This window comes from Strix uralensis, chromosome 17, assembly GCF_047716275.1.
Source record: "Strix uralensis isolate ZFMK-TIS-50842 chromosome 17, bStrUra1, whole genome shotgun sequence".
Lineage (NCBI taxonomy): Eukaryota > Metazoa > Chordata > Aves > Strigiformes > Strigidae > Strix > Strix uralensis.
In genome coordinates, this window is record NC_133988.1 from 16,467,315 (window position 1) to 16,489,565 (window position 22,251).

General features: G+C 46.5%; 1 protein-coding gene across 9 annotated transcripts in view; it reads left to right on the top strand.

Moving 5' to 3' along the window:
• MYO1H (myosin IH) overlaps nt 1-21,664 on the top strand; it is a 57,655-nt gene extending 35,991 nt beyond the window's left edge. For 5 of the 9 annotated variants that reach the window (XM_074886749.1, XM_074886750.1, XM_074886751.1 and 2 more), the window contains 30 exons: nt 340-455; nt 1,422-1,620; nt 2,209-2,289; nt 2,728-2,907; nt 3,992-4,090; nt 4,420-4,533; nt 4,863-4,934; nt 5,584-5,703; nt 6,024-6,091; nt 6,431-6,536; nt 7,076-7,156; nt 8,645-8,736; nt 10,146-10,240; nt 10,462-10,508; nt 10,741-10,821; nt 11,303-11,408; nt 11,672-11,789; nt 12,085-12,198; nt 12,974-13,050; nt 13,552-13,620; nt 14,831-14,915; nt 15,490-15,649; nt 16,486-16,569; nt 17,028-17,121; nt 17,808-17,863; nt 18,375-18,510; nt 19,231-19,298; nt 19,669-19,766; nt 20,738-20,837; nt 21,430-21,664. In XM_074886749.1, the coding sequence (XP_074742850.1) occupies nt 340-455; nt 1,422-1,620; nt 2,209-2,289; nt 2,728-2,907; nt 3,992-4,090; nt 4,420-4,533; nt 4,863-4,934; nt 5,584-5,703; nt 6,024-6,091; nt 6,431-6,536; nt 7,076-7,156; nt 8,645-8,736; nt 10,146-10,240; nt 10,462-10,508; nt 10,741-10,821; nt 11,303-11,408; nt 11,672-11,789; nt 12,085-12,198; nt 12,974-13,050; nt 13,552-13,620; nt 14,831-14,915; nt 15,490-15,649; nt 16,486-16,569; nt 17,028-17,121; nt 17,808-17,863; nt 18,375-18,510; nt 19,231-19,298; nt 19,669-19,766; nt 20,738-20,837; nt 21,430-21,441 (2,928 nt within the window). In that variant the 3' untranslated portion in view covers nt 21,442-21,664. Of the gene's footprint in view, nt 1-339; nt 988-1,082; nt 1,339-1,421; nt 1,621-2,208; nt 2,290-2,727; nt 2,908-3,991; nt 4,091-4,419; nt 4,534-4,862; nt 4,935-5,583; nt 5,704-6,023; nt 6,092-6,430; nt 6,537-7,075; nt 7,157-8,644; nt 8,737-10,145; nt 10,241-10,461; nt 10,509-10,740; nt 10,822-11,302; nt 11,409-11,671; nt 11,790-12,084; nt 12,199-12,973; nt 13,051-13,551; nt 13,621-14,830; nt 14,916-15,489; nt 15,650-16,485; nt 16,570-17,027; nt 17,122-17,807; nt 17,864-18,374; nt 18,511-19,230; nt 19,299-19,668; nt 19,767-20,737; nt 20,838-21,429 lie in introns of those variants that run through there. The other 4 variants (XM_074886755.1, XM_074886754.1, XM_074886757.1 and 1 more) reach the window with 4 other exon arrangements.
• The last annotated feature ends 587 nt before the right edge of the window (nt 21,665-22,251 follow it).

Below are 22,251 nucleotides of genomic sequence, written 5' to 3' on the forward strand. Positions count from 1 at the left end.
TGCATTATTATGTTAACTTTAAGTAGGAAAAAATAAATTCCATAAGCATCATGAGATATCAAAACCTTGTATATAGCATGTAAGGCTCTAAGCTTGATTTTTGTTGTTCAACTCCACTCTTAACTAGATTTGGCAAGAAGTTTGGTGTTGGCTTTGAAGTAGTAATGCCTGTGGGGTGGTTTTGGTTTGCCTTTTTTTTTTCTTCCTTCTCTCAACAAGTTCTGCACCATCTCTTTCAGTTGTTCTTGCATAATGTCACGATGTAGCTGACTCCTCTCTCAGGAGCTGTTGTAGTGATGGAACAGGTTTCCCACCTGTATGTGTTCTTTCTCCCTGCAGACGTATATCGGTACTCTCCTCGTATCTGTCAACCCTTACAAAGAGCTGGATATCTACACAGTGACACAGATGCAGCTTTATCGAGGGGTAAACTTTTTTGAACTGCCACCACATCTGTAAGTAGAACCCTGAGGATTTCAGCTTATATCGATAAATCGGGTTTTTTCTGTACTGCTGCTTACTAGCAACAAGGATGTGTACCCACAGTCACTAGGTCTGGTGAATGCAGATATTCTTATCTTCCTGTAGGTAAGGATGTGTTTGTCTCGGTCTTCTAGCTGACTGTGAGAATAAAAGGGAAACAAAAGGATTGCAGAAGTGATGTTGGGGAAAACACAGGGGAAGAGTTATCTTGAGGATAACTGTTCAGACTAGTGCTCAGGGTGTCCTCCTTACTACACGTGGTCTAGTCTGACCACTGCCTGACTGTGTCCGTGTGCAAGTCAACACCTTTTCCTTCAGTTGTCCAAAACACCAACCACCTTGCCTCGTCCTCTGAGGCCCTGTGTCAGTGCAGGCAACCACAGCACTAGCACAGTGCTCATGCACAGCCTCTGCTTGGACTTCCCAGGAGAGGAAGAAACCTGAATTTCTGAACTCTGAGCTGAAATGGTTTTGATGGTCGGAAGTTGTTGGGTGGTTTGCCAAGTAGGTTTTTCTTTCTTCTTTTTCCTTTTCCTTCCTTCAGTGGCGTATTGGTGAAGGCTCTGCTATTGGTTGTCTTTTTATCTGTCTCTTATCAGCAGAAGTTGAAGTCTTCCCTTTACTGGAATCAAAACTGGCTCCTCTGTTTGGAAGAGGGAGTCCCTGCTCTGTATAAACTATTCACCAGGAAAACACGCAGCCTATGTAAATCCTCCCGTAACAGTGGGGGAAAAAGAACAAGCCCTGTCTGTCCCTCAAATACAGACCAGGTTTTTACTATGAGACCTTGAGTAAGACCTGCGTTTTGAGCTCTGCTTTCCCATCATATCCAATACTTGTAATGTTAGATGAGGAGTAAGTACTTCTGATACCCTGCCTCCTGTTGCTGTTTCTAATGGATGCTTCTCCTCTGAATACTTCTTGTGATCCTTGTTCAGATATGCCATAGCTGACAATGCCTACCGGGTGATGTGCAGTGAGTACAACAACCATTTCATCCTCATCTCTGGGGAGAGCGGAGCTGGGAAGACAGAAGCATCCAAGAAGATCTTGCAGTATTACGCTGTAACCTGTCCAACCACAGAGCAGCTGCAGATCGTCCGTGACCGTCTGCTACTTTCCAATCCTGTTCTCGAGGTAAAAACTAAAGAAAGGTACAAACTGCAGGAGAGTTGTCATTGATGACCTCGCTGTGCAAGACTTTTCATGCAAGTCTGCACACCTGCACCCAGTAATGGCCTCCTGTTTTACATGGGTATGCACCTGCATGTATAACATAAATAATAACATAGATTTGGCCTCTTGACAGCACAACCTCTGAAGGAATGCTTGGGATTTAATAACACTATGTGTTTAGAAACTTAAGCTTGGGCTTTATAATGAAGGATAGCCGAAACCTGGGAGTATAGGAAAACTACAGCATACAACAGTTCCTCGTGGCTTCGGTTATAGGTCATACAAGAAAAAGCAATAATTTTAGCTGAATTCCACCTTTAAAGCTAGGGAAATACATTTTTAGAATCATAAAATCATTTAACTTGGAAAATACTGTAAGATCATTCGGTCCCACCATAAACCTGCCAAGTCTGTATTTCTTTAATCCCACTAAATTCAGTAGTAGGACTCAGCTGATGCAGCAAATCTTTATTTCTGGAGCTTTGTCCTACTGTGGGTGTCAGGTTCTCAGTAGGTGTGAAGCGCCTTAATCTATCTGTTTATCCTTAGGCTTTTGGAAATGCAAAAACTCTGCGTAATGACAACTCGAGTAGATTTGGGAAATACATGGATATCCAATTTGATTTTAAGGTGAGAACAAACTTAATGGACCGCTCTTAAAACAAGCTGTATCAGTGAATCTCTTGGACACTTACCAGGCAGCACAGGATTTATTAAGACTTACACTGCAGATTTCTGACCCTATTTTTACAGGCGTTGCATTTTGCGAGTAAAGTGACTCGTTATACATCCTGAAAGCTTCCTACATTACTGGCAGTACTGCCAGCGCTCGGTAGAAAGCTAATATAAATTGTTGTAAAGCGCAAGTTACACTAGAAAGACAGCAAACACTTTAGATACAGCTTGTACTGTTGTTGGATACTAACTCTTAAACACAAGATGGCAGATGAGTAACAGCAGAAACATGCTTCTCCTGACACTGCTCCTTGTTCCTAGATGTGGAGGAATGGCCGTCACAGCGATGTTATTTTGTCTCTTGGTGCTGATCTGACTGCTTTGTTCTGCCAGGGAGCTCCAGTGGGAGGGCACATCCTCAGTTACCTAATTGAGAAATCCAGAGTTGTCCACCAGAACCACGGAGAAAGGAATTTCCATATTTTCTACCAGTTATTAGAGGGTGGAGACAAGGATCTTCTTTGCTGGCTTGGACTGGAGCGCAACCCCCAAAAGTACGCGTATCTTATCCAGGTCAGTGAGAGCGTGTCCCCATCTCTGTCTTATATCTCGAACTGTAGGGATTGCAAATGCAGTTTTCCTCGAGTACTGAGCACACTGCTGAGCTGCTAAGAGAAGTCACGTTACAGCAAACCTGCCGGGCAGGTTGGTTGCAAACACGTTTACGCTGAGGTTGTCAGACAGTGTTCTACCCTGGGTGCTTTTGTGGCAGGAACTGTTCCAGCTGTGATGGCCTAAGGATGCAAGCGATAAATGGCTTATAAGGGGTAATATCTCTTATTGGATCAGCTGATATTGTTGTGGGGGCAGAAGCAAGATTTTGGGCAACGTGACCCAGTGACAGCAAGTCCGTCAGAATTTTTTAAAAAAAAAAGTCACTTTCACCAGGTCTTTTATTAATTGTGTATTCCCCATGTTCTGTGTGTGCGCAATGGCTCACTGCTGCCATCCATGCTGCTGCTGCTGGGAGGATGGAAACTCTCTTAAGCAAATGTCACCAAACCATTTGATGACCCAGGTCCCTCTGCTATGGTCAAGACACCTCCTGACTGGTTGAGCGCTCTGAGCTACTAAACAGCAGAGCACTATCTCTCTGCAAGTTCTGCTTTGTATAAGGGCATCTTTTCTAAGTCTCCTCCGTCAGGACCTGGATTCTCAGGATTTATGGACCTCATATTATAGAGGTATATAGGTATGGTTATGCAGTGTACAGCTCATTTCGTAGCAGTGCTTTCAGTTTCCTTTCTTCCTTGGTAATGAAGAAGACCTGGGCAGAAGATGATATTGCCATAAAAATGGAAGATGTCTGTAAGCTCAAGCTCTTCACAAGACGCAGCCATTTTATGGTACTCACTATCCAAGCTCAATGCTTTAAATTATCTAAAGCTTTAAGTATCAATTGAAAGATCTGATCAAATGAGCCACTTTCAGGATCAGCAGGAGTGAGATAAACTTGCTAGCTAGTTGCAGACTGCATCTGTACAGGCTGGAAACTGGAAATGTAAGTAGTATGCCCAGTAGCCTGCTACGTTTGTTGCTGACAATAAAATTGCCTTGCCAATTAATTGTACTAATTCATCTTTCTCTTATTGTATAGGGTCGATGTGCCAAAGTGTTTTCTATTAATGACAAGAATGACTGGAAAATAGTCCGCAAAGCTTTTTCTATCATTGACTTTACTGAAAAAGATATAGAGGTATGCGTGTTAAATGGGACTGAGCCTACCAAAGGGAATTTGAGGAAAGACAGCAGTGCACTCTTTACTTAAAAGTGATGGAAGCAGTCTTGCTTAGGAGAGGTGTTAAGGGTGGAATAGGATGTTATTTTGGGGGGATTGAGGGAGTGGGTGGGTGAAGAGCTCTGTCCCTTGGTACAGCCTGATGGCACCTATCTCTGAAGCTGGCTGGCTGGCTCGCCTCCTTCAACCTAGCCAATATTCTGTTTATTAATGTGCATAGCAAAGGTTAGCCCCGTCCCATGGAGCTGTGGGAACCTCTTTTCTAACGGTGTATCTCTCGTTATTAGCATCTCTTTGGAATTGTTGCTAGTGTGCTGCACCTCGGGAACATTCAGTTTGAAGAAGATAGCAATGGACATGCCATCATTCGCGATGGCACGCAGATCAAATGGATTTCAAAGGTAGCTCTTCTGAGATAGCGTCAGTATTACAAGTGCTTTGAAGAGAGCCTTAACCTTGCTGTGTTTTCCTCTTAAGGACAAAAACATCTGTTCCCAAAAGCAGAGGGATTGCTCTATAAATACCCAGCTCTTGTTATAAGCTGTCTTGAATCATTGGGCCCCTTTTCTCTGTAGGACATCTCTCTGAAACTTCCTTACTTATTGTTGGTCAAAGATGAGCATAACAGGGAATGAACTGGGGCGTTACACCCTACTGATCACACAATACTGCTTATTTAAACAGTCTCCTGCTGGCCGTACTCTGAGTGTAAGTATTTCTTTTTTTGCAGCTACTGGGTGTGCACTTGTCCATTCTGCAGGAATCTCTCACCAATCGGAAGATTGAAGCCAGATCTGAAGAGGTATCAAGTAGTTCTGTGTAACCCCAGGCACCTGGGAGCCACCCTGGCTAGTGGTGGTGACAGAGGAGGAGCCCTGTTCTTAGCAGTGTTACAGTCAAAACAGGTCACTCTGGCTGTCTCTCTCCTCTGTATCCCCTTCCTCTTCTAGCCTGAGACATTAAACTAAAACATATTTCCAGTATTAAAGTTTTACTGCTGAACAAGGTAGTAACTATGAAAAAGCTAGGAACAGAGACCTGCAGGCAGCCCTGTATTTAAGCCAATTTCCTTTTGTTCAGTCCCTAGAATGCTTCCTGGGAAACTGGGCTGCATAAACAGAGAAAAGCACTGGTAAAAACTGTTCTTTGAGTATTTTGTACCAACTTTAATAAAATAAAAGGAAGCCGGAATACTTTCCCCACTTATATTAATTGTACTCTCCAAAAGGTAGTAGTACAGTGCTGCTGGCATGTGGCTGTACACCTGACTGAAGTAACACTGATGGTGAATAAAGCTGTAGGCAGCTGTGGTTCAGACAGGCTGAGCACTGTGCTGCGGTACACAACACTACAGCTGGTTCTCCAAGCCACGAGCGTGAACTGGCTTTGCAGAAGTTTGCTCTGATCAGCTGTGGTGTTTATCATCTCTGTCATATCTATTTTATTTTTAGGTCCTAAGCCCGCTGAACGTGGATCTGGCGTTCTACGCTCGGGATGCCGTAGCAAAGGCGATTTATGGACGAACTTTCACTTGGCTAGTCAACAAAATTAATGGCTCTCTAGCCAACAAGGTTGGTTTCTTGTCCCGTGTCCTCCTAACACACCGAGAACTTTCTCCAGTGAGGCCCTACAGCACCAAATATCTTGGACGCTTGATAATTGACGTAGGGACATCCACAGCACTGAGCTGGAAAACTAGTTAGGTGTGGAAGGTGGTATGGTAAAAAGTTCTAGCTGTTCATTACTTGCTTTAAAGTGACTGCTCCCTTGGCATGTGATACAAAGCTCTCAAAGAGAAAGCTTAAAATTTAGTTGAAGGAAACAACATGAAACACGCAGGGAGGAAGCATCAGCTGAAGCAGCAAATCCACAGCAATGGTGTCTTTAACAGGATTCAACTCGGAAAACAGTCATCGGCCTGCTGGATATCTATGGTTTTGAAGTGCTGGACACAAACAGGTAACAGCAGTTCCTGAGGCTTGGGGTAATCTGTCCTCATGCCGGTGGGGCTGTGTGCTGAAGTCCTACGTGGCTTCTGGAGTGTACTGTTCTCCCAGCAAGGCAAACTACTGGTGACTGCAAAATGGGAGTGTGCTGGGTTGGTGAACCCCCTGGTGAAAGCTTTAGCTTGGACATCTGGCCTAGATTTGAGCCACTGGTACAGTGGTGTGGGAGGAGTGTACGGGTTTGATCTGTATAGAAGGGGGTTCTTTGGCTTGAAAATGGTAGGTAGTGGTGGGAGGAGTAAAACTGTCCATGAAATCAATGAAAACTAATGCTCATTTGACCACTCTGAAGCTTTGAACAGTTCTGCATTAATTACTGCAATGAGAAGCTCCAGCAGCTGTTGATTGAGATGACCTTGAAAGCAGAGCAGGAAGAATATGAACTGGAAGGAATAGAGGTAATTATTTTTTTCCCCTCCCCTTTTTTCTTTGAACTGCCGTTACAACTGAATGCTTTAGATCATCAATGAAGAAGGCATCCTGCTTTCTTCTTTTTTTTTTTTTTTTAGTTTGCATTATTCACATTGGAAGTATAAGATAGACATGGGTCTCATTGTGTACCCCTTTTTGAAGTGTAATTTGGCCTAGACTTAATTTACATCATCTAAGAAAGGAGTAGGACATTTCCCAAAACTCAAAGGGCCCAGCTGTGAGCATGTTCCTGTAGAAATGAGGAGCTCCAACAGCGTAGACCTGGACAGTGGAGTGCGTTAACGTGCAGAATAAGAGGATGGTCTGGGCTGCTGAGAGCAGGAAGACTATGGAGTGGGGTGGAAGATCACTGTGGTGTCCCTTTCCCCAGCAGCTTGGTCGGTCCTCATTCACAATACAGATCTTTACTGTGATTGGAATCTGGCTCCAAAGAACTTAGAAATGGCAAGGAAAAGATCTTCCTCTAAAACTTTTCTTTTTTTTTTTTTTTTTCTCTTCCTTCAAGTGGGAACCAATTCCATATTTTAACAACAAGATCATTTGTGACCTGGTTGAGCAGAAGCATAAAGGGATAATCTCCATTCTGGTAAGAACAGAGTTTGTGCTGCTTAAATTAAAATGCCTGCCTGTGCCCTGCTGTAATGGTCCATAAATGGTATTTTTCCTCTAATTATCTGATGACACTGCATTGTTCAGAATGTAAACAAACAGACCTTGTAACCAAAGACCCAGAAGGTTAAGGTAGAGGATCTGCTTGCTAGAGAGCTGTGGGTTTTAAAGGAGGTGTGCTGCTTCTACAGCAGCTCGGAGTGCTTGAGAAGGCAGACCTAGGCCATTCTCTCCACTCTTTGCCTGGAGACACTGAGACATAGAAGGAAGGTACCTGCAGCAACCTGCCTGGCTCCATCAACAACAGGGATGGGACCCCGGCTTCTTCAAGGACTGTTGGGGAGACTGCAGAACATGAGAGTGCTTCTCCATAGCCACCTGAAGTCAGACATCCAGGCTCCTGTAAAGATGAAAGAGAATTCATCCCATCTGTCTGCTTCCATGACTTGCTGGCCTTGATGTCTGGTGCTTCAGAAGGGCTCAGCTAGGGGAGAAACCTGAGAGCTGCCTACCTCCTCCTGAGCTGTACATGCTCCTCTTGTCTCCTTGCCCTTTAGTTGTTATGGCTCCTAAAACACTGATCTGAAGAAAATCCTCTTTGTGCCTTCATAGGGATGGCAGGAGAAACGGGCGAGGCTGAAGGCATCTCTCTCCAGAGCCTTTAACAAGGAGCTTGTTCTGCAGTGCTGTCCAAGGCTTTTTGCTTTGATAAGTGTGCAGCTCCACGGAGAGGAGTCTGAGCACACAAGCTCAGATGATACCACAATGATACTTTCTTGAATGCAAACCCGAATTAGTAAGAAATGTAGTAATCTTCCAGTAGAGACTTGTAGCCAAACTTGAAGTTGAGTTGTCCCTTGCCACCACCTCTGACATGTCTACAAAGCTGAGAATTTTTATCACCTTGGTATGGGAGACAGAGGATTAGGACGCTGTAATCCAGAGAAGGTGCTGCTGAAGCTCAGCATTAGCTTCACCTTGCAATGGATTGCCCTTTCCAGCAGGACTTTTCTACACATAGTACAACTGGAAGAGCAGAAGGAGTTGTAGGAGTTTCTTGGGTTAAAAAAGGATAAAAAAGGATAATCTATAAGCTTGTCTTTCCCCTCCAACTCTGTGATTCATCCAGACCAAGAGTTCTTCAGGCCCTTCTGAATTTTAGTGTCTAATGATGTAATCTTTCTCCCTGTTTTTGTTTAAATGAACTACAAATAATAAAGCATGAGGCAGTGCATTGCCAAATTTGGAAGAAAAAGGCAGATTTGGCTTAACTTGATTTACCTTGACAGTTCTACTGAAAACAGATAAATGAAAGCTTATTTAACTAGGAAATTGCTTGTATAAAACAGAACTAATCTCAAATTATAACCACGCTCTTTGGTTTTGCATAACAAATTTACTAGATATTAGCAAGGAGGGAGTAGTCTGTTCAGAGCAGCATTTGATTCAGCGCCTGCTGTTTCAGGATGAAGAGTGCTTACGGCCTGGTGAAGCGACTGATTTGAGCTTCTTGGAAAAGCTGGAAGAGAAAGTAGGAGATCATGCCCACTTCGTGACGTATGCATTTACACTCTGTATCCTACCACAGAGGAAACTCTTCCCATCTCTTACCTGTGACAGATTACTGGGGAGGGAACAATTTTTGTTTTGTACCAAAGAAAATCAAGCAGCCCATCTCCTGTCTAATGTTGTGTGCTATGCTGGCAGAGTATGACCTGGGGTCTTAGGGAGGTGGGAGGGGGATTCCTGTCTCCTTTTCTTCGAGTCTAGTTTCACCCCACACTAATTTTAGGGACTAAAGATTAGATGGCTTTGGCCCGTGGTTTTAGCCCACGGAGGTTAGATGGCTTTGTCCCCCACTGACTCCAGGGAAGGCTGAAGATACTGTGAGGAGGAGCCTGATGCCCTAGGCTGTGAGGGGCACCTAAACATTTAAGTCCATCTTGATATGCGTGAGCTTTGGGTACAAAGAGGGAAGAAACATGCTCCTGCTCAGATCTCCCAGATGAGTGGCATTTTGGTTAATACTCAGTTTGTCATATTTTCGGATTCCGTTTTGGTGACAGATGAACACGTTGGCGCTGGGCTGTTCTGGCAGTTCCCAGCAGAAGCCCACTGAAAGGCTTTGACAAGTCGTCAATTCAGAGTCACGCTGCTGAATTGTCACCTTCTACATCTCTGAAGTTCATCACAGCCAAGTGGAAAATTTATAGCCAACTTCCTTGTCACCACGATGTGCCTTAATACTGTTCTGCCTGATTAAAAGCTTTAAATAGAAGTGCTAGAGTTACTTAAATGGGATCTGTACTTGGTGATAATTTTGGAAGGAAACTTTGTAGTAATGTGCTGTTGTGACACACAACTCTGCTGTTAGTGACTGCTTATAAAGCTGAAACTTAAACTGTGAAGTTGCTCTTTTTTGTTTTCCTTTTCCCTTTTTTTTTTTTTCCCCCCAGGAGTTCTTGCTTTCTAAAATGCTCCTGCTATTCTTGAATTCTTTTGATTCCACCTTTGTATTTGGGTTCTTGTTCTAGGGAAAAATATCTCAAACAATCCTTCCCCCTGCTTTCACTTTGAAATTGAGGAAGCTGGTGATCTTTCTGTCATATAGGTAATAAGAATGTATTTAAATGAATGTTATAGGAGGAAATATTAATACTTCTGGAAAGGGTGATCATTGCCAAATGGCAGCGGGTAGGTCACACATATTTTGAGGAGTTTATGGTAGCTGACTTCCATTCTCCAGCACTGAATTTTGCTGTTAACTGTTCAGAATGGGCAGATAGATGATAATTTGATTATTGCCCATAGCTGTGCAGTCAGAGCCATGTTGATAGAACAGACATTAGACAGACTCCCAGCTCTCCTACAGCTGCTTTTTGTGCAGGTGACTTTCTGCAAGCTGAGGAAGTCCATTTGCTGCTTTTTTTTCTCTTCGTGTTTTGTTTTTTTTTTTTCCCTTGCAGTCGCAAGCTTGCAGACCAGAAAACACGGAAATCGATTGACTGGGTGGATTTCCGCCTCCTTCACTATGCAGGAGAAGTCACTTACTGTGCTGTTGGTGAGTGTGAGCAAAGTGCTAGTCTAGGAGTTACCTGAGCTTTTAAGCCAGGGCAGTAGGTAATAACTTGACGTGAAGATGAATTACAAAATATCTGCCCTCTGAAGGTGCTACCTGAAAATCTCAAACTTGCATGCAATGTGAATTTTGAGGATGGAAATTTTCAGACTTTGTGCTAAAGTGTGTAGCCTCCAAAAAGAATCACACTTTTTTTTTTTCAGGATTTCTGGAGAAGAATAATGATCTCCTGTACAGAAACCTGAAAGAGGTAAGAACAGAAACGGGAGGCTGTTCTCTTAAGTTACCTTGCTCAAAGCAGAGCTGTTTTGCAGAAGATTTACTTAATCTCCGTAGCAAACAAGAACATGGATTTCTCCGTAGCAGTGTTCTTTAGGCACCTGCATGTGTGTCCTCACAGCTGAGCTGCTCAAGCGTAGAAGCATCGCAGCAGGAGCAGCAGGCCTGCCAAATAAGGTGGCTTCTCACTCCCCCCGTTTCAGGTGCTGTGCAACTCTAAAAATGGCATCATTAGAGAATGCTTCTTGCTGTCAGAACTGGACAACAGGAGGAGACCAGAGACTGTGAGTTTCATCTTTAGTCTTAACTTTGAACTATAAACTCAACTTCCCAAGTCTTGACTTAACCGCTGGTCCAGTCTTTAGTCCTGAATGCAGTGGATTATTTCTTTTGGCTGGTGTTACACCCCTGCTAGCTTCCTGGTAGTTGAACAGTGACGTTGCTGAGACAGCAGCTAGCAAAGGGACGTACCTTAATGTTGTTATTAATGAATCCTTCTAATATGAGCCCTGTGCCTAGCATCCAACAGTAGTTAGTTTCTGAAGGGCTACCTTGCGTGTCCGGCTGTACGGCAGGAGTTAAATCTTCCAGTGCAGCACTCTGTCCAGGTAAGTTATGGCTCACTGTGCTTCAAAAGCCTTGTGGTACTAATGCCTTTGTCAGCCTTTTACTTACAGTTTAAAGGTGGGTGCAGGGAATGAGTTGATTTCCATTGCTGCAGTGATGAGTTCCAAAGCTAAGAAAGTTCTTTCAATGTCATCTTAGGTTGCAACCCAGTTCAAAAACAGTCTGATGAGTCTTATAGAAATCCTGATGTCCAAGGAGCCTTCTTATGTCCGATGCATTAAACCGAATGAGAACAAGGAGCCTGGTAAGGCTTTGGGCTGAAGACACAGTTGAGATAAAGGAATGCAGTGAGGAAAACTTTAGCTTGTAGCTACGTACAGCACATATATATGTTGTATATACGCGCTGTGTGTGTATATATGTATGTAAAAATCTTAGTTAAGCTAGCAGCAAAGTCATCACCTTGGGTAACTGTGGATTTGATTCCTCCTTTATTCGTCCCAATATGTGGACAAGTGAGTGCGCTTCCACAGGCTGTTTACCAGTGGATGTGTGTTCTTACTACAGGGAAGTTTGATGATTATCTGATCCGACATCAGGTAAAATACCTGGGACTGATGGAGCACTTGCGGGTGAGACGAGCTGGCTTCGCGTATCGGCGGAAATATGAACTTTTCTTGCAAAGGTAAGTGGAACTGTTTTGCCCTCTAGCCAGGTAAACCTGCCCTCCCACGAGGGCTTCAGAGCAAGGTTTGTTTAAATGTCAAGTCCCCGTGACAGGAGATGTGGAGGTGTCAGCAGACACTTTTCTGCGTCAGAGATAACCTTTGTACATGTCTCTTGTCTCTATCCATTCTGATCTGCTTTGGCATCTTCTGCCTTGAATAAAGCAGTAGGAATTGGCGGGGGGTAGGGAGAGTCTCAGGAAGGGGTTCCTCAAACATAAAGTTATTTGTGTTGATGTCTTGCTGATGTTTCAGGTATAAATCCCTCTGTCCAGCTACCTGGCCCCACTGGCATGGGCCAGCGGCTGAGGGTGTGGAGATGCTCATCAAGCATATTGGTTACAAGCCTGAGGAGTACAAATTAGGAAGGTAAATTTATTTTCTCTGTGATCTCTGCTGCTCAGGTACAGGGTGTTTTCCATATTCAATCCTCTGTCCTGTCTGTGACCGCAAACCACCCTGTGGCCCTTCCCGGAGAGCTGCAAGATGTAGTGGGGTGAACAGATCCTTCTTCCTTGACCACGTGAACTGGGCAGACCCGCCTGGGTCTGCAAACCTGGCGGCTTCTGGTTAGTGGCTTCTTTAAAACAGCCCAAAGGTATACAGTGCACAGGAGCAAGGAGACAGATAAAAAAAGCCCAGATGCATAAATTTTCTCTTTATTTTTCCTTTCTTGTTTCTGTGGAAGCTCGATCCAGCTGAGTTTCTTCCATCTCTGGGTTAGGGTAGATGGGCTGCCTCGCTTCAGCTCCAGGTCTCCCTGCTTGCTTGGGCAGCCAGAGGCAACTTGCCTGGCTTAGGCCTGGGTTCTTTTCTTAACTGCCTTTTGCAACCACTCCTGAACCACAACCTTGTCCTCCCTGCTAAGGCACAGGGCAAGGCAGGGCTCTCTACTGTCACCTTCAACCTGTGGCTGTCAGAATCCATGAATTATTGTCTAGGATAGTAGCTAAGACAAGGAAACCTGTTTTCCCTGGGTTTCAGCTGCTTATCCTGAGCTCCACAGCTGCTGGGAAACAAATGAAGAGTGGTTACAGAAGATGTGGCTCGTTAGCAGTACAGCTAGTTGGAGGACTCTGAGCCTGGTTAGGGCAGCTGAAATGATGGCTCACTAGGAATAAGCTGTTCATGGTCTCTTTTTCAGAACCAAAATATTCATTCGGTTCCCAAAGACTCTGTTTGCTACTGAAGATGCATTTGAATTCAGAAAGCACCGGTTAGGTATGGTTCCAGTTCCCTTTATCTGTGTATAGACTAAGAAGCAGAGCCTGGGTAAACTGTGTTTCTGGGCTCCAGGTTCATGCAGCCGATGCACCATGGTGAGAGCAGAGACCCCTGGTCTGCAAAGCTCCAGAGAGTCCAAGGAAAAACTCAGTAATCTTTTTCCAGGGTGGGGAGAAATCACCAGCTCTATTGCTTGAGTTCTAGATATATTATCTCCTTTAGAGCTCCAGCAACTGGTGGTCCATGTCTAGATGCACTGAGTACCTTTCCCCTGGGATTGGGATCCCATCTGTCTCCTCCTGGTGTTACCTGTTTGTACCTGCTTGAAATGCGTGGAGCTACGTTTACCTATGGGCTGCTTCTGGTCCTGGCAGTGTTTTGGCACCTTTGTACCTCAAAACCCTCCTTGATCTTGGCACGTGGTGTGAGTGCTGGGAGCACAGCTCCTGAATGCTGGGATCCCCTGGATACAAGCAATGTCTCTGCTTTTTTTGCCAGTTTCAAGACTACAGGCCAAATATAAAGGATGCCTTGGAAAGAGAGAGTACCAGAAGAAGAGAGAAGCAGGTAGGAGCTCTGGAACTGAGTACTCTCTCCTTAGGGCTGTGCTTTTCAGTAGGAGTTGTCGCTTTGGGAGGTCCCTTTGGCTTGTATCAGCAATAACGTGGCCAGCAGGGATGGAGAAGGGATCTTACCCCTGTACCCGGCACTGATGAAGCCACACCTTGATGACTGGGTTCAGTTTTGGGCCCCTCGCTCCATAAAGGCCATTGAATGACTCGAGCGTGTCCAGAGAAGGGCAACGGAGCTGGTGCAGGGTCTGGAGCACAGGTCTGATGGGGAGCGGCTGAGGGAACTGGGGGGGTTTAGTCTGGAGAAGAGGAGGCTGAGGGGAGACCTCATGGCCCTCTGCAACTCCCTGAAAGGAGGGTGCAGAGAGGGGGGATGAGTCTCTTGAGCCAAGGAACCAGCACCAGGACAAGAGGGAATGGCCTCAAGCTGCGCCAGGGCAGGGTCAGACTGGCTCTTAGGAAGGATTTCTTTGCAGAAGGGGCTGTTGGGCGTTGGAATGGGCTGCCCAGGGCAGGGGGGGAGTCCCCATCCCTGGAGGGGTTGAAGAGTCGGGTTGACCCAGCGCTGAGGGATGTGGTGGAGTTGAGAACGGTCAGGGTGAGGCTCATGGTTGGACTGGAGGAGCTTCTAGGGCTTTTTCAGCCGAGATGATTCTGGGATTCTGTCCTGAATCCGTGTTGCTGCAGATAGCAGCTTCCCTGCAGGGCTGTGGGTGTCAGTGTCAGATGTGGGTGATGGCTGTGTGAAAAGCATTCCCAGGGGGCTGTTTAGCACCTCACCCCACTGCTGCCACCCAAACATCAGCTGTGGGAGCCGCTCTGTGCAGCGGCAGCACCCTCTGCTGCGCACGTGGGGATGTTCTGGGGTACTGAGGAGTTGCTTGTTAACTGTGAGGGAGCAAACCCTCTCATCATGGTGGACAGGCTGATGAATAATGCTGCAGGCTCAGAGGCCAGCTTTCTGAGATGAGCTGTTTGCTGTGTACACTACATTGTTGATGAGTTGATGTTGAGCTCTACAGTGCAGGTAGGGCTGGATCAGCCGGTCACTACAGAGAAGAAAAATGTTCTCAGCTTCTTCCTGTACAGATCAGCTGATGGAAGAGCTGCAAAAGAGCCGGTTATAACTTCTGCTGTGTGGCTGTAAAGGATAGTATGGCACAGGACCTCTGACACTAATGCAAGAACCTGATTAATTCTTGCAGCTATCAAGCTGGAGGCTTGTTGGCGAGGAGCGCTGGCACGGAAGGCGGCCAAGAAGAGGACATGGGCAGTTCAGATAATCAGGAAGTAATTAACACTGCATGGTGGTCGTGGGGAGGGCTGTGAGTCACAGCCTAGTGATGGTCTCTGCACAATGAGTCCAGAGTACTGACAGTACAGCGAGTCAAAACCATCTCCTTCACACCTGTTTTTAAGCCGTCATGGTAGTTAGGAGGACAGTTGCCAGATGGGGTTGATCAGAAACGCCTATCACCTCTTCAGGAATTCTCTGACTTGCACCAATTCCTGTTGCTTTGCTGGTTTATACTGGTAGAAGGAATCTCCAAACCAATCTTTCGCGTGCCTGCCTGTTCTCTTCACATACGCTCCTCCATCTCCACTCCCTTAAACCTAGCTCCTGAATACTGTGTCAGAAGTAGTGCTGATCCTCCTTCCAAAGCACTGTATTTTGGTCAATAAAACTTGGGGGAAAAAAAGTTTGGAATATTATAAAGCTTAAGACTTCCATGGCTGTAACACAGGTGACAGTGCACCTGAGTTAATGTCAGTGAGCCTGCTGTGTGCCTTCTGTGACTTGCCTTTGCATTTCCATTGGTTTCTGGAGGTAACGTGTAAGTTCTGGTTTGGATGTGTTCTGTAGATTCATAAATGGCTTCATCAATCGGAAGAAACCCCTTTGCCCAGAGAACATTGAATTTGTGAAGCTTGTGCAATACAAATACTTCATGAAGCTCAGAGACCACGTTCCAAAAAACGTCTTGGATAAGAGCTGGCTCCAACCTCCGTCCATCCTGGAAGAGGTGAGGGTGGCTGCAGGCTTCTGTTCCGTGGTCACCTGTGTGCACACCTCACGTAGGAAAGAGCAGTGATCTCTGGCTGGTTTGTCCTCTGTTTGGGCACGATGGCAGAGCCTCTGGAAAAACTTGAGATCCTCTGTGTGCATAGGAGGGTGGGAGTGGGAGGAATGGTGCTGTTGCTGAAGTTTCCAAGGGAAAGGAGGGAGCTTGGTGCTTTTGTCTTAAATAATAGAAAGGAAGATGCAGAAAGGATAATAGAAAGGAACACTGACAGAAAAGTGAGCCCTGTTAAAAACAAAATGAATCCCACCATATTTTAAGCTCGTGGCACAGACAGACCTGTAGCCTTTCACCTTGTCTGGGCTTTGGCAGGACAGGTAGCCTCAGTGCGTGAACGGGACAACTCTAATTGCTTCCAGCAGCGCACTCGTTCAGAAACGGCTGCTGGCATTTGTTATGGCCCTTCTGATCCTGCCTGTAGCCATCTCACTCCCGTGCTGGCTGTGCCCAGTGCTCGGTGGGCCCGGGAAGTTAGAGAGCTCAGACAGAAGGCGAGGGAAGGAGCAGCGCCGCAGTCTCCTCCGGGGGTGGCACGTGGGGGTTTGCTGCTTGTGGTGACTCTAGTAAGGACTCAGCCTTGGTGTTCTGCGTCCTCCAGCTGCTGCTGGGCATTAACCCTCTGGTAGCAAAGCTCTTTGGTAAGGTGGTCTGTGGGCTGGGGGAGCTCAAATGGAGTTGTGACTAGATGTTAAAAACAGCTTGCCCCAGGCAGGTGTTTGGTAGGGCTGCAGCAGGAGCTGTTTGCACAACTTCACTACCTTTTTTTTCTTTTAATGTAGACATCTGAGATGCTACAGAAAATCTGCATTAGGAACCTAGTAAGGAAATACTGCCGAGGTGTTACTGCTGAGAGGAAAGTGCAGGTAACTAATAGGTAGAATACGTGTGAATTAAAACATGTTGTGATATCTGCTCTCTGAACTGTCTGAAATGCAGCTCCACCTCCTGACAGACCACTGCTCCTCTGGCTGAGCAGATTCCTGAGCCTGGAGTCAGGTGTTTGTTTCAGTGGCCCTTGCAACAGACAGTGCAATTCTACAGACACATGGGTCTTAATCTTATGGCATTAAAACTGCACTTTGTATAATTAGAAAAGATCCATAAATAAGAAAAATCTGTAGGACTGTTTAGTCCCCACTACCCCTTTATTTGGTGTAATACAGGAATAACCTAAAGATGCTGCAAGAAATGCAGCATGAGTCGGGTAGATCCCGCATGAGTGAAAGGATGATGCTGTGCAGTAACGGTACCTATGTTGTACCTGCTGATGTAACTGACGGAGAAACTCCAAGAGGGTAAAAGCTGCTCCTTCTCGAAACAGTTACAGCAAAAAGTGGTAGCAAGTGCCGTTTTCAGAGGGAAGAAGGAGGGCTACCTGCAGAGCATAAACCAGCCTTTCATGGACACCCGACTAAGTGAGTACACAGCAAACCCCTGAACTGAAGGACCCGGCCACGTGCTCCTTGCTCAGGAAAATTCTGTTTGACGAAACAGATTGTTTCTAAGAGAAATTCCTATCTGACACAGGCAGCATCACCTGCTGCGTTTGGGCCCTACCACTTGAATTCCCTCACCTCGTCATGTCTAGTGGCACTAAACGTGGTGATCCATCTGCCAGACTCAGTTCTCAAACTCTGGGGGGTACCTGGAGCCCCTCCTGGGACAGAGCAAAAAACCCAAACAAAATCCCCTGTGGGCTGGGGCAGGACCTGCCCTTGCTGTGCTGGATGGAGTGGGGAGGCTGGGTGGGGATCAGCTGTGGGGATCCCATCCAAAGGCCTGGAGCTGCTGGGAAGGAGAGGTGTGAATTTGGGGAATCTGTGAATTTGGGGAATCTGTGTAGCCGGTGTTAAGCACGTAAAGGCGTGAGAAGAAAGCCCTAGCAGTGCCCTGGCAGGGCAAGAATCACTGGAGTGGGTTTAGGAGTAGCTGGAAGCAAACATGCTCAGTCTCGAAGGGAGAGTGCCAAGGGGACAAGGACGAGACAGTTAATGCAGGGGACGAGGACAAGACAGTTAATGCAGCTCTCTGGTGTTTTGCTGGTGGGAATTGTGGCCGCCTGTCGCCTACACTCAGTTTATTTTTCTGCTTTGCTCCTCAGAAGAGAACGATATAAACCCCAAAGTACTGCAGCTCATCCAAGGTGAGACGATCAAGGTAAGGGAAGCACAGAGGCAGCTCAGCAGCCCTGGAACCAGCTGAGCCTGGCGCTGGGCACTCACGCGGGCTGGGCGATCTGTGACGCCCCGAGGCTGCCTTGCAGCCGTGCCTCTGTGGCTGGGCAGACTGAGGAATGGCAGCGTAGCAAGTATTGCCTCACTTTTAAATTGGAGACAGGTCTCAAAATGCACCTGGGCAAAAATTCCTTTTAATAATTGCTTAAAAAGCATCACTAACCCTGTTTTGGGCTGTAAGGGGCCGGAGAAGCGCAGGGGTGTGCACTGCACTTCCCCTGCTTACGGCATAGAGGGCACAGGTAAACCATCTTTCTCAAAGCATGATTCTGCCATCTCTGAATTTCCCTGTACAAAGAAACTGGACGGTTACAAGCAGAGGTGGGCAGCAGCTGCTGGAGCTGGGATCTGCAGGGTGCTGCTCCCTGCTGAACCGCTTCCAGCACAGGGCCCTGCGGTAGGGAGAGACGCTGATACCACCTCGTTGTTTTCAGTATGTGACCCCCGTGATAAAATATGACAGGAACGGGTTCAAAGCGCGAGACCGGCTACTTGTCCTGACCCAGTCCTCGGCCTATGTGGTGGAAATGGCCAAGATCAAGCAGAAAATAGACTACGCCACTCTGAAAGGTAATGGTGGAAGTCAGCGTGGGACTCCCCTTTCTGCCAGAGACCCTGGGGGTGGAAAGATGAACTTCTGAAACTTGGTCTTTCAAAGATATTTGAAGCAATGATCTACCTGAGAACGCTTTTTCCTGGGGGATGGATAAAGGGTGTTGTGTGTCAGCGTGCAGTTCCCTGAAGTATAAATTCCAAGTAAGAGGATGCAGTTCTTTGAAATGCTTAAATGCAGGAGAACATTGCTTTCTGCTGAAATAGGGGGGAGAGAGGAAAAAAAACCACCCAAACAAAACTTTCCTACCATTTTGTAGGTATCTTTTAATCCTGCCATGGTCTGAACTACACTCCAGGGGTAGAATATATACTTTCTCCCTCCCTCCCTTACTAAAAGAAAGGTAGCATGGAAAGGTAGGGAGCAAACAGCGCACTGTGTTTAAATAACCCCCGTTGGGAATGTGTTATGGACATGTGGATGACAGATACGGTGATCTTCAGCAGGATTAATGCTTCAAAGTAGTCGCTTTGTTGCATTTTGCCCTAAGTGGGGGGCTGTGCTTTCTCACACTGGGTACGGTCCAGAGCCCCCCTTCTTGTACAAGACTTCCTCCTGTAACCTGGGCTGGAGTCGCTGCCCCCGCGGGAACAGCACCCTCGTGCTGGGAGGGTGAGGGTGGTGCTGTGGGACTGTCTCTGGTAGTTTTTCCTCTAATTCTTGGATTTCTTTTGAAGGTATTTCCACCAGTAACCTGAGCGATGGGATTGTAGTCATTCATGTTCCCGAGGACAACAAACAGAAGGTAGAAAATTGTAATGTAGCTACTGGGAGCTTGTGGTTAGAAGCAAGGTCTTGTGGGTGACACTTCTAGTATCTTCCTATGAAATACTGGGATTACACAATTACTGATGGTTAATAACTCTGTCATCACCTAGACCTTTACATTCTTGCTTTCACTTTCCTTTTTTTTTTTAGAGCCACAGTTGCTATAAATCATAAATAGTCCCTGGAAGGGGACCAGACCTGTACATGACTGTAGTAATTGCTGTGTTGCTTCTACACAGCCGTCACTACTCAGGCATTAGAAAGGAGTTTCTCTGAATGCACGACTGCTTACGTGCTGGGGCGGTGCCAGATTTTATGCCCTTTTTTTGTTTGTTTGTTTCTTTCAGGGAGATGCGATCCTTCAGTGTGAGCATATCTTTGAGACGGTCACTAAACTCTGCATGCTGGCCAATAAGCAAAACCTTGTTAAAGTTGTGCAGGGAAGGTAAGGCAGGAAGTTGGATGGGTACTATTGTGCAGGCTGTATTTTATGGAAGAACCTGCTGCAAAAACTTCTAGGCCTGCACAACTTAGGTCCAAACTATTAACATCAGCCCAGCAGACAGTGCCCTGAGCTGATTAGGTCTGCTGCAGTAGCATGGCTTCCTTCTGTAAGCACAGGGAAACAAGATGGGGCTGCGCTGGAACAAGAAAATACATTAAAAATCATGACACCCTCTTCCCCGGGTAACGAAGCTTGCTTCCACAGTGGTTGGGCTTGTGCCTTGCAAACGTGCTGCTCTGCTCCAAGAGCTGCCCATGACCCATCTGCTTAAAAACTTGTTTATAGGGGACTTGTACTGTAAAACCACTTTTTTTCAGGCTTCTGCTGATGTGACCTGGGTGTGAGGTGGTGGGTTTAGCGGTTTCACAACAGATCTCGTTAGCGCCAGCTCTGAGGAAACCTGCTGGGCCAAGCCTGAGGGTCACTTTGGGATAAAGGCTCCTCTCCCTAGAAGCCTGAGAGGCCCTGAAATGTGGTTGCTGAGTGCAAGAACCGCCTCAGTCACGCCACCAAGCTAATGGCAGGTGGATGCAGTCTGTCTCTCAAATCTCTATGTGAATTGAAAGTGGCATATGAAACCCGTACTTCTGCCCCAGCTTCTCTCTCTGGCCTTTGCATTTCAATTGTAATTAGATTCTGTGTGTTCAGTGGTTTTCTCCAGGTCAGATCTGCTTATCTTCTAGTGCTTAATTGCACCAGGAAAATTCAGATGCCCGGACCAGGCAGGCATGCTCTATTCATCAAACCCTTCTGGGTTGTGTGGTATAATGCAATTGTGGAGGAAATTTACCTAAGCTGGAGGGCTCTGATCTTCTAAACTAACGAGATTTGCCGAGGGAACAGAAATAAAGGGGGCTCAGAGCAAAGCCTCTTGCGAGGAGAGCACCTAATGAGTAATTCTGTGTTTGCAGCCTTCAGTTTCGCATTGGCTCTGGGAAGGAAGGGACGATGGTGTTCACTGTTGGGCAGGAGCCTCAGGTCTTCAAAGCCAAAAATGGACAATTAACAGTGGTAAGGCCTCTAAATGCTGGGGATATGACTTGTGCTTTCTCCTTTTGCTCAACCCCTGCACAGAGCAACAGCCGTTGCAAGGGCCCTTTGTGTGAGTTCAAGACTCGATTCCTCTTATGGAGCAGGAGGTGTCCATGATGTAACTACCCCATCAGTACCCACCTACATAAGATAACACCCAGTAGATGATCATCGCTGTGTTGGGAGCTGCAGCTACGTGCCCTGCGTGTGGATTGTTGCTGCTACATGCTCTCAAGCTCACAGGGGGAGAGGGAGCAAGGCCCTCTCCTGGCAGAGTCACTCAGCCTGAGCCCAAATCCAACCTGCAGCTGCAAAATGAGGGCTGGGGTGAAGTTTGCCACCTCCTGTTGCCTCCCTCAACCAAGTTATTTCTGAAATTGGTTGGGGAGTGGAGGGAGAGCAGTTCTGTCAGTCCAGCAAAAGGAGGGAGGAATGAGGGGAGATGATGGGGGGCTTTGCTGCTTCCAACCAACTGTTCGACAGAAACAACCCAACCTCTTCCCACAGACAGGACACCTCAAGGACTATCAGTTGTACTCGATTTAACAATTCCTTCCTTTTCTCTTCCCAGGTGTCAACCTAGGCAAAGTCTTGATGAGAAACAGTTGCTGTTCCTGGTCCCTGTCTGGGCCTGGAACAGAAAGGAGCCTGCAGGATGAGACCAGCACTCACATCTCCCCTGGAATCTTTGATGCCATAGGGCTGTTGTGATTTGAGTTTGCTTGCATCTTTTAGGCTCTTTTTTTATAGTTTAAAACTATTCAACTATAGCTAAATAAATTCCATTATGTTGCTGTAACATTCCAGTGAGCACACATGCTCATTGCACTGTCACAGGGAAATGTTTAAACCAAAAGTTGCAGTTCCACACCTAAAATGTCTGTCTCTGTGTGCTCAGTAAAGCCAGGAGCTCTGACCAGTCAGGAAGGATTAAGATAGAGCAGTTCTCTCCCCAGGAGAACTGTGTCAAGCACAGACCAGGTCTAAAAACACCTTTTCTCTCAGGCAGACTGGCAAAGCTTGTCCTTTGGCCAAGAGAGGGATGGTTAAATGTAGCAGTAGGGCTGGGGCTGGTGTTTTTGTGACGCTGCTCCCGTGGAAATCACAGAAAGCTGTTTGCTTGTTGATTCTGACATGGGGAAAGCAGCAGCTCCGCACGGTGCAGTGGAAGCAAAACCATAAATGAGGGAAGGGCTGGCTTGGTGCAGTCCTGGGTGGAAGAAACCGCTCTCCTGCTGCTGAAAAACCTTCACCTCCAGCCCCTGAGAGGGGGTGGAAGATGGGAACTGGCTGCTGCCTCCTCCCTGGGAGCTGCAGCTGCACAGCCCCTCACAGTGAGGCAGACCTGGGTAGCTCCAGCTTGCTTGGGTTAGGCTGAAACTAGAGTCTTGAC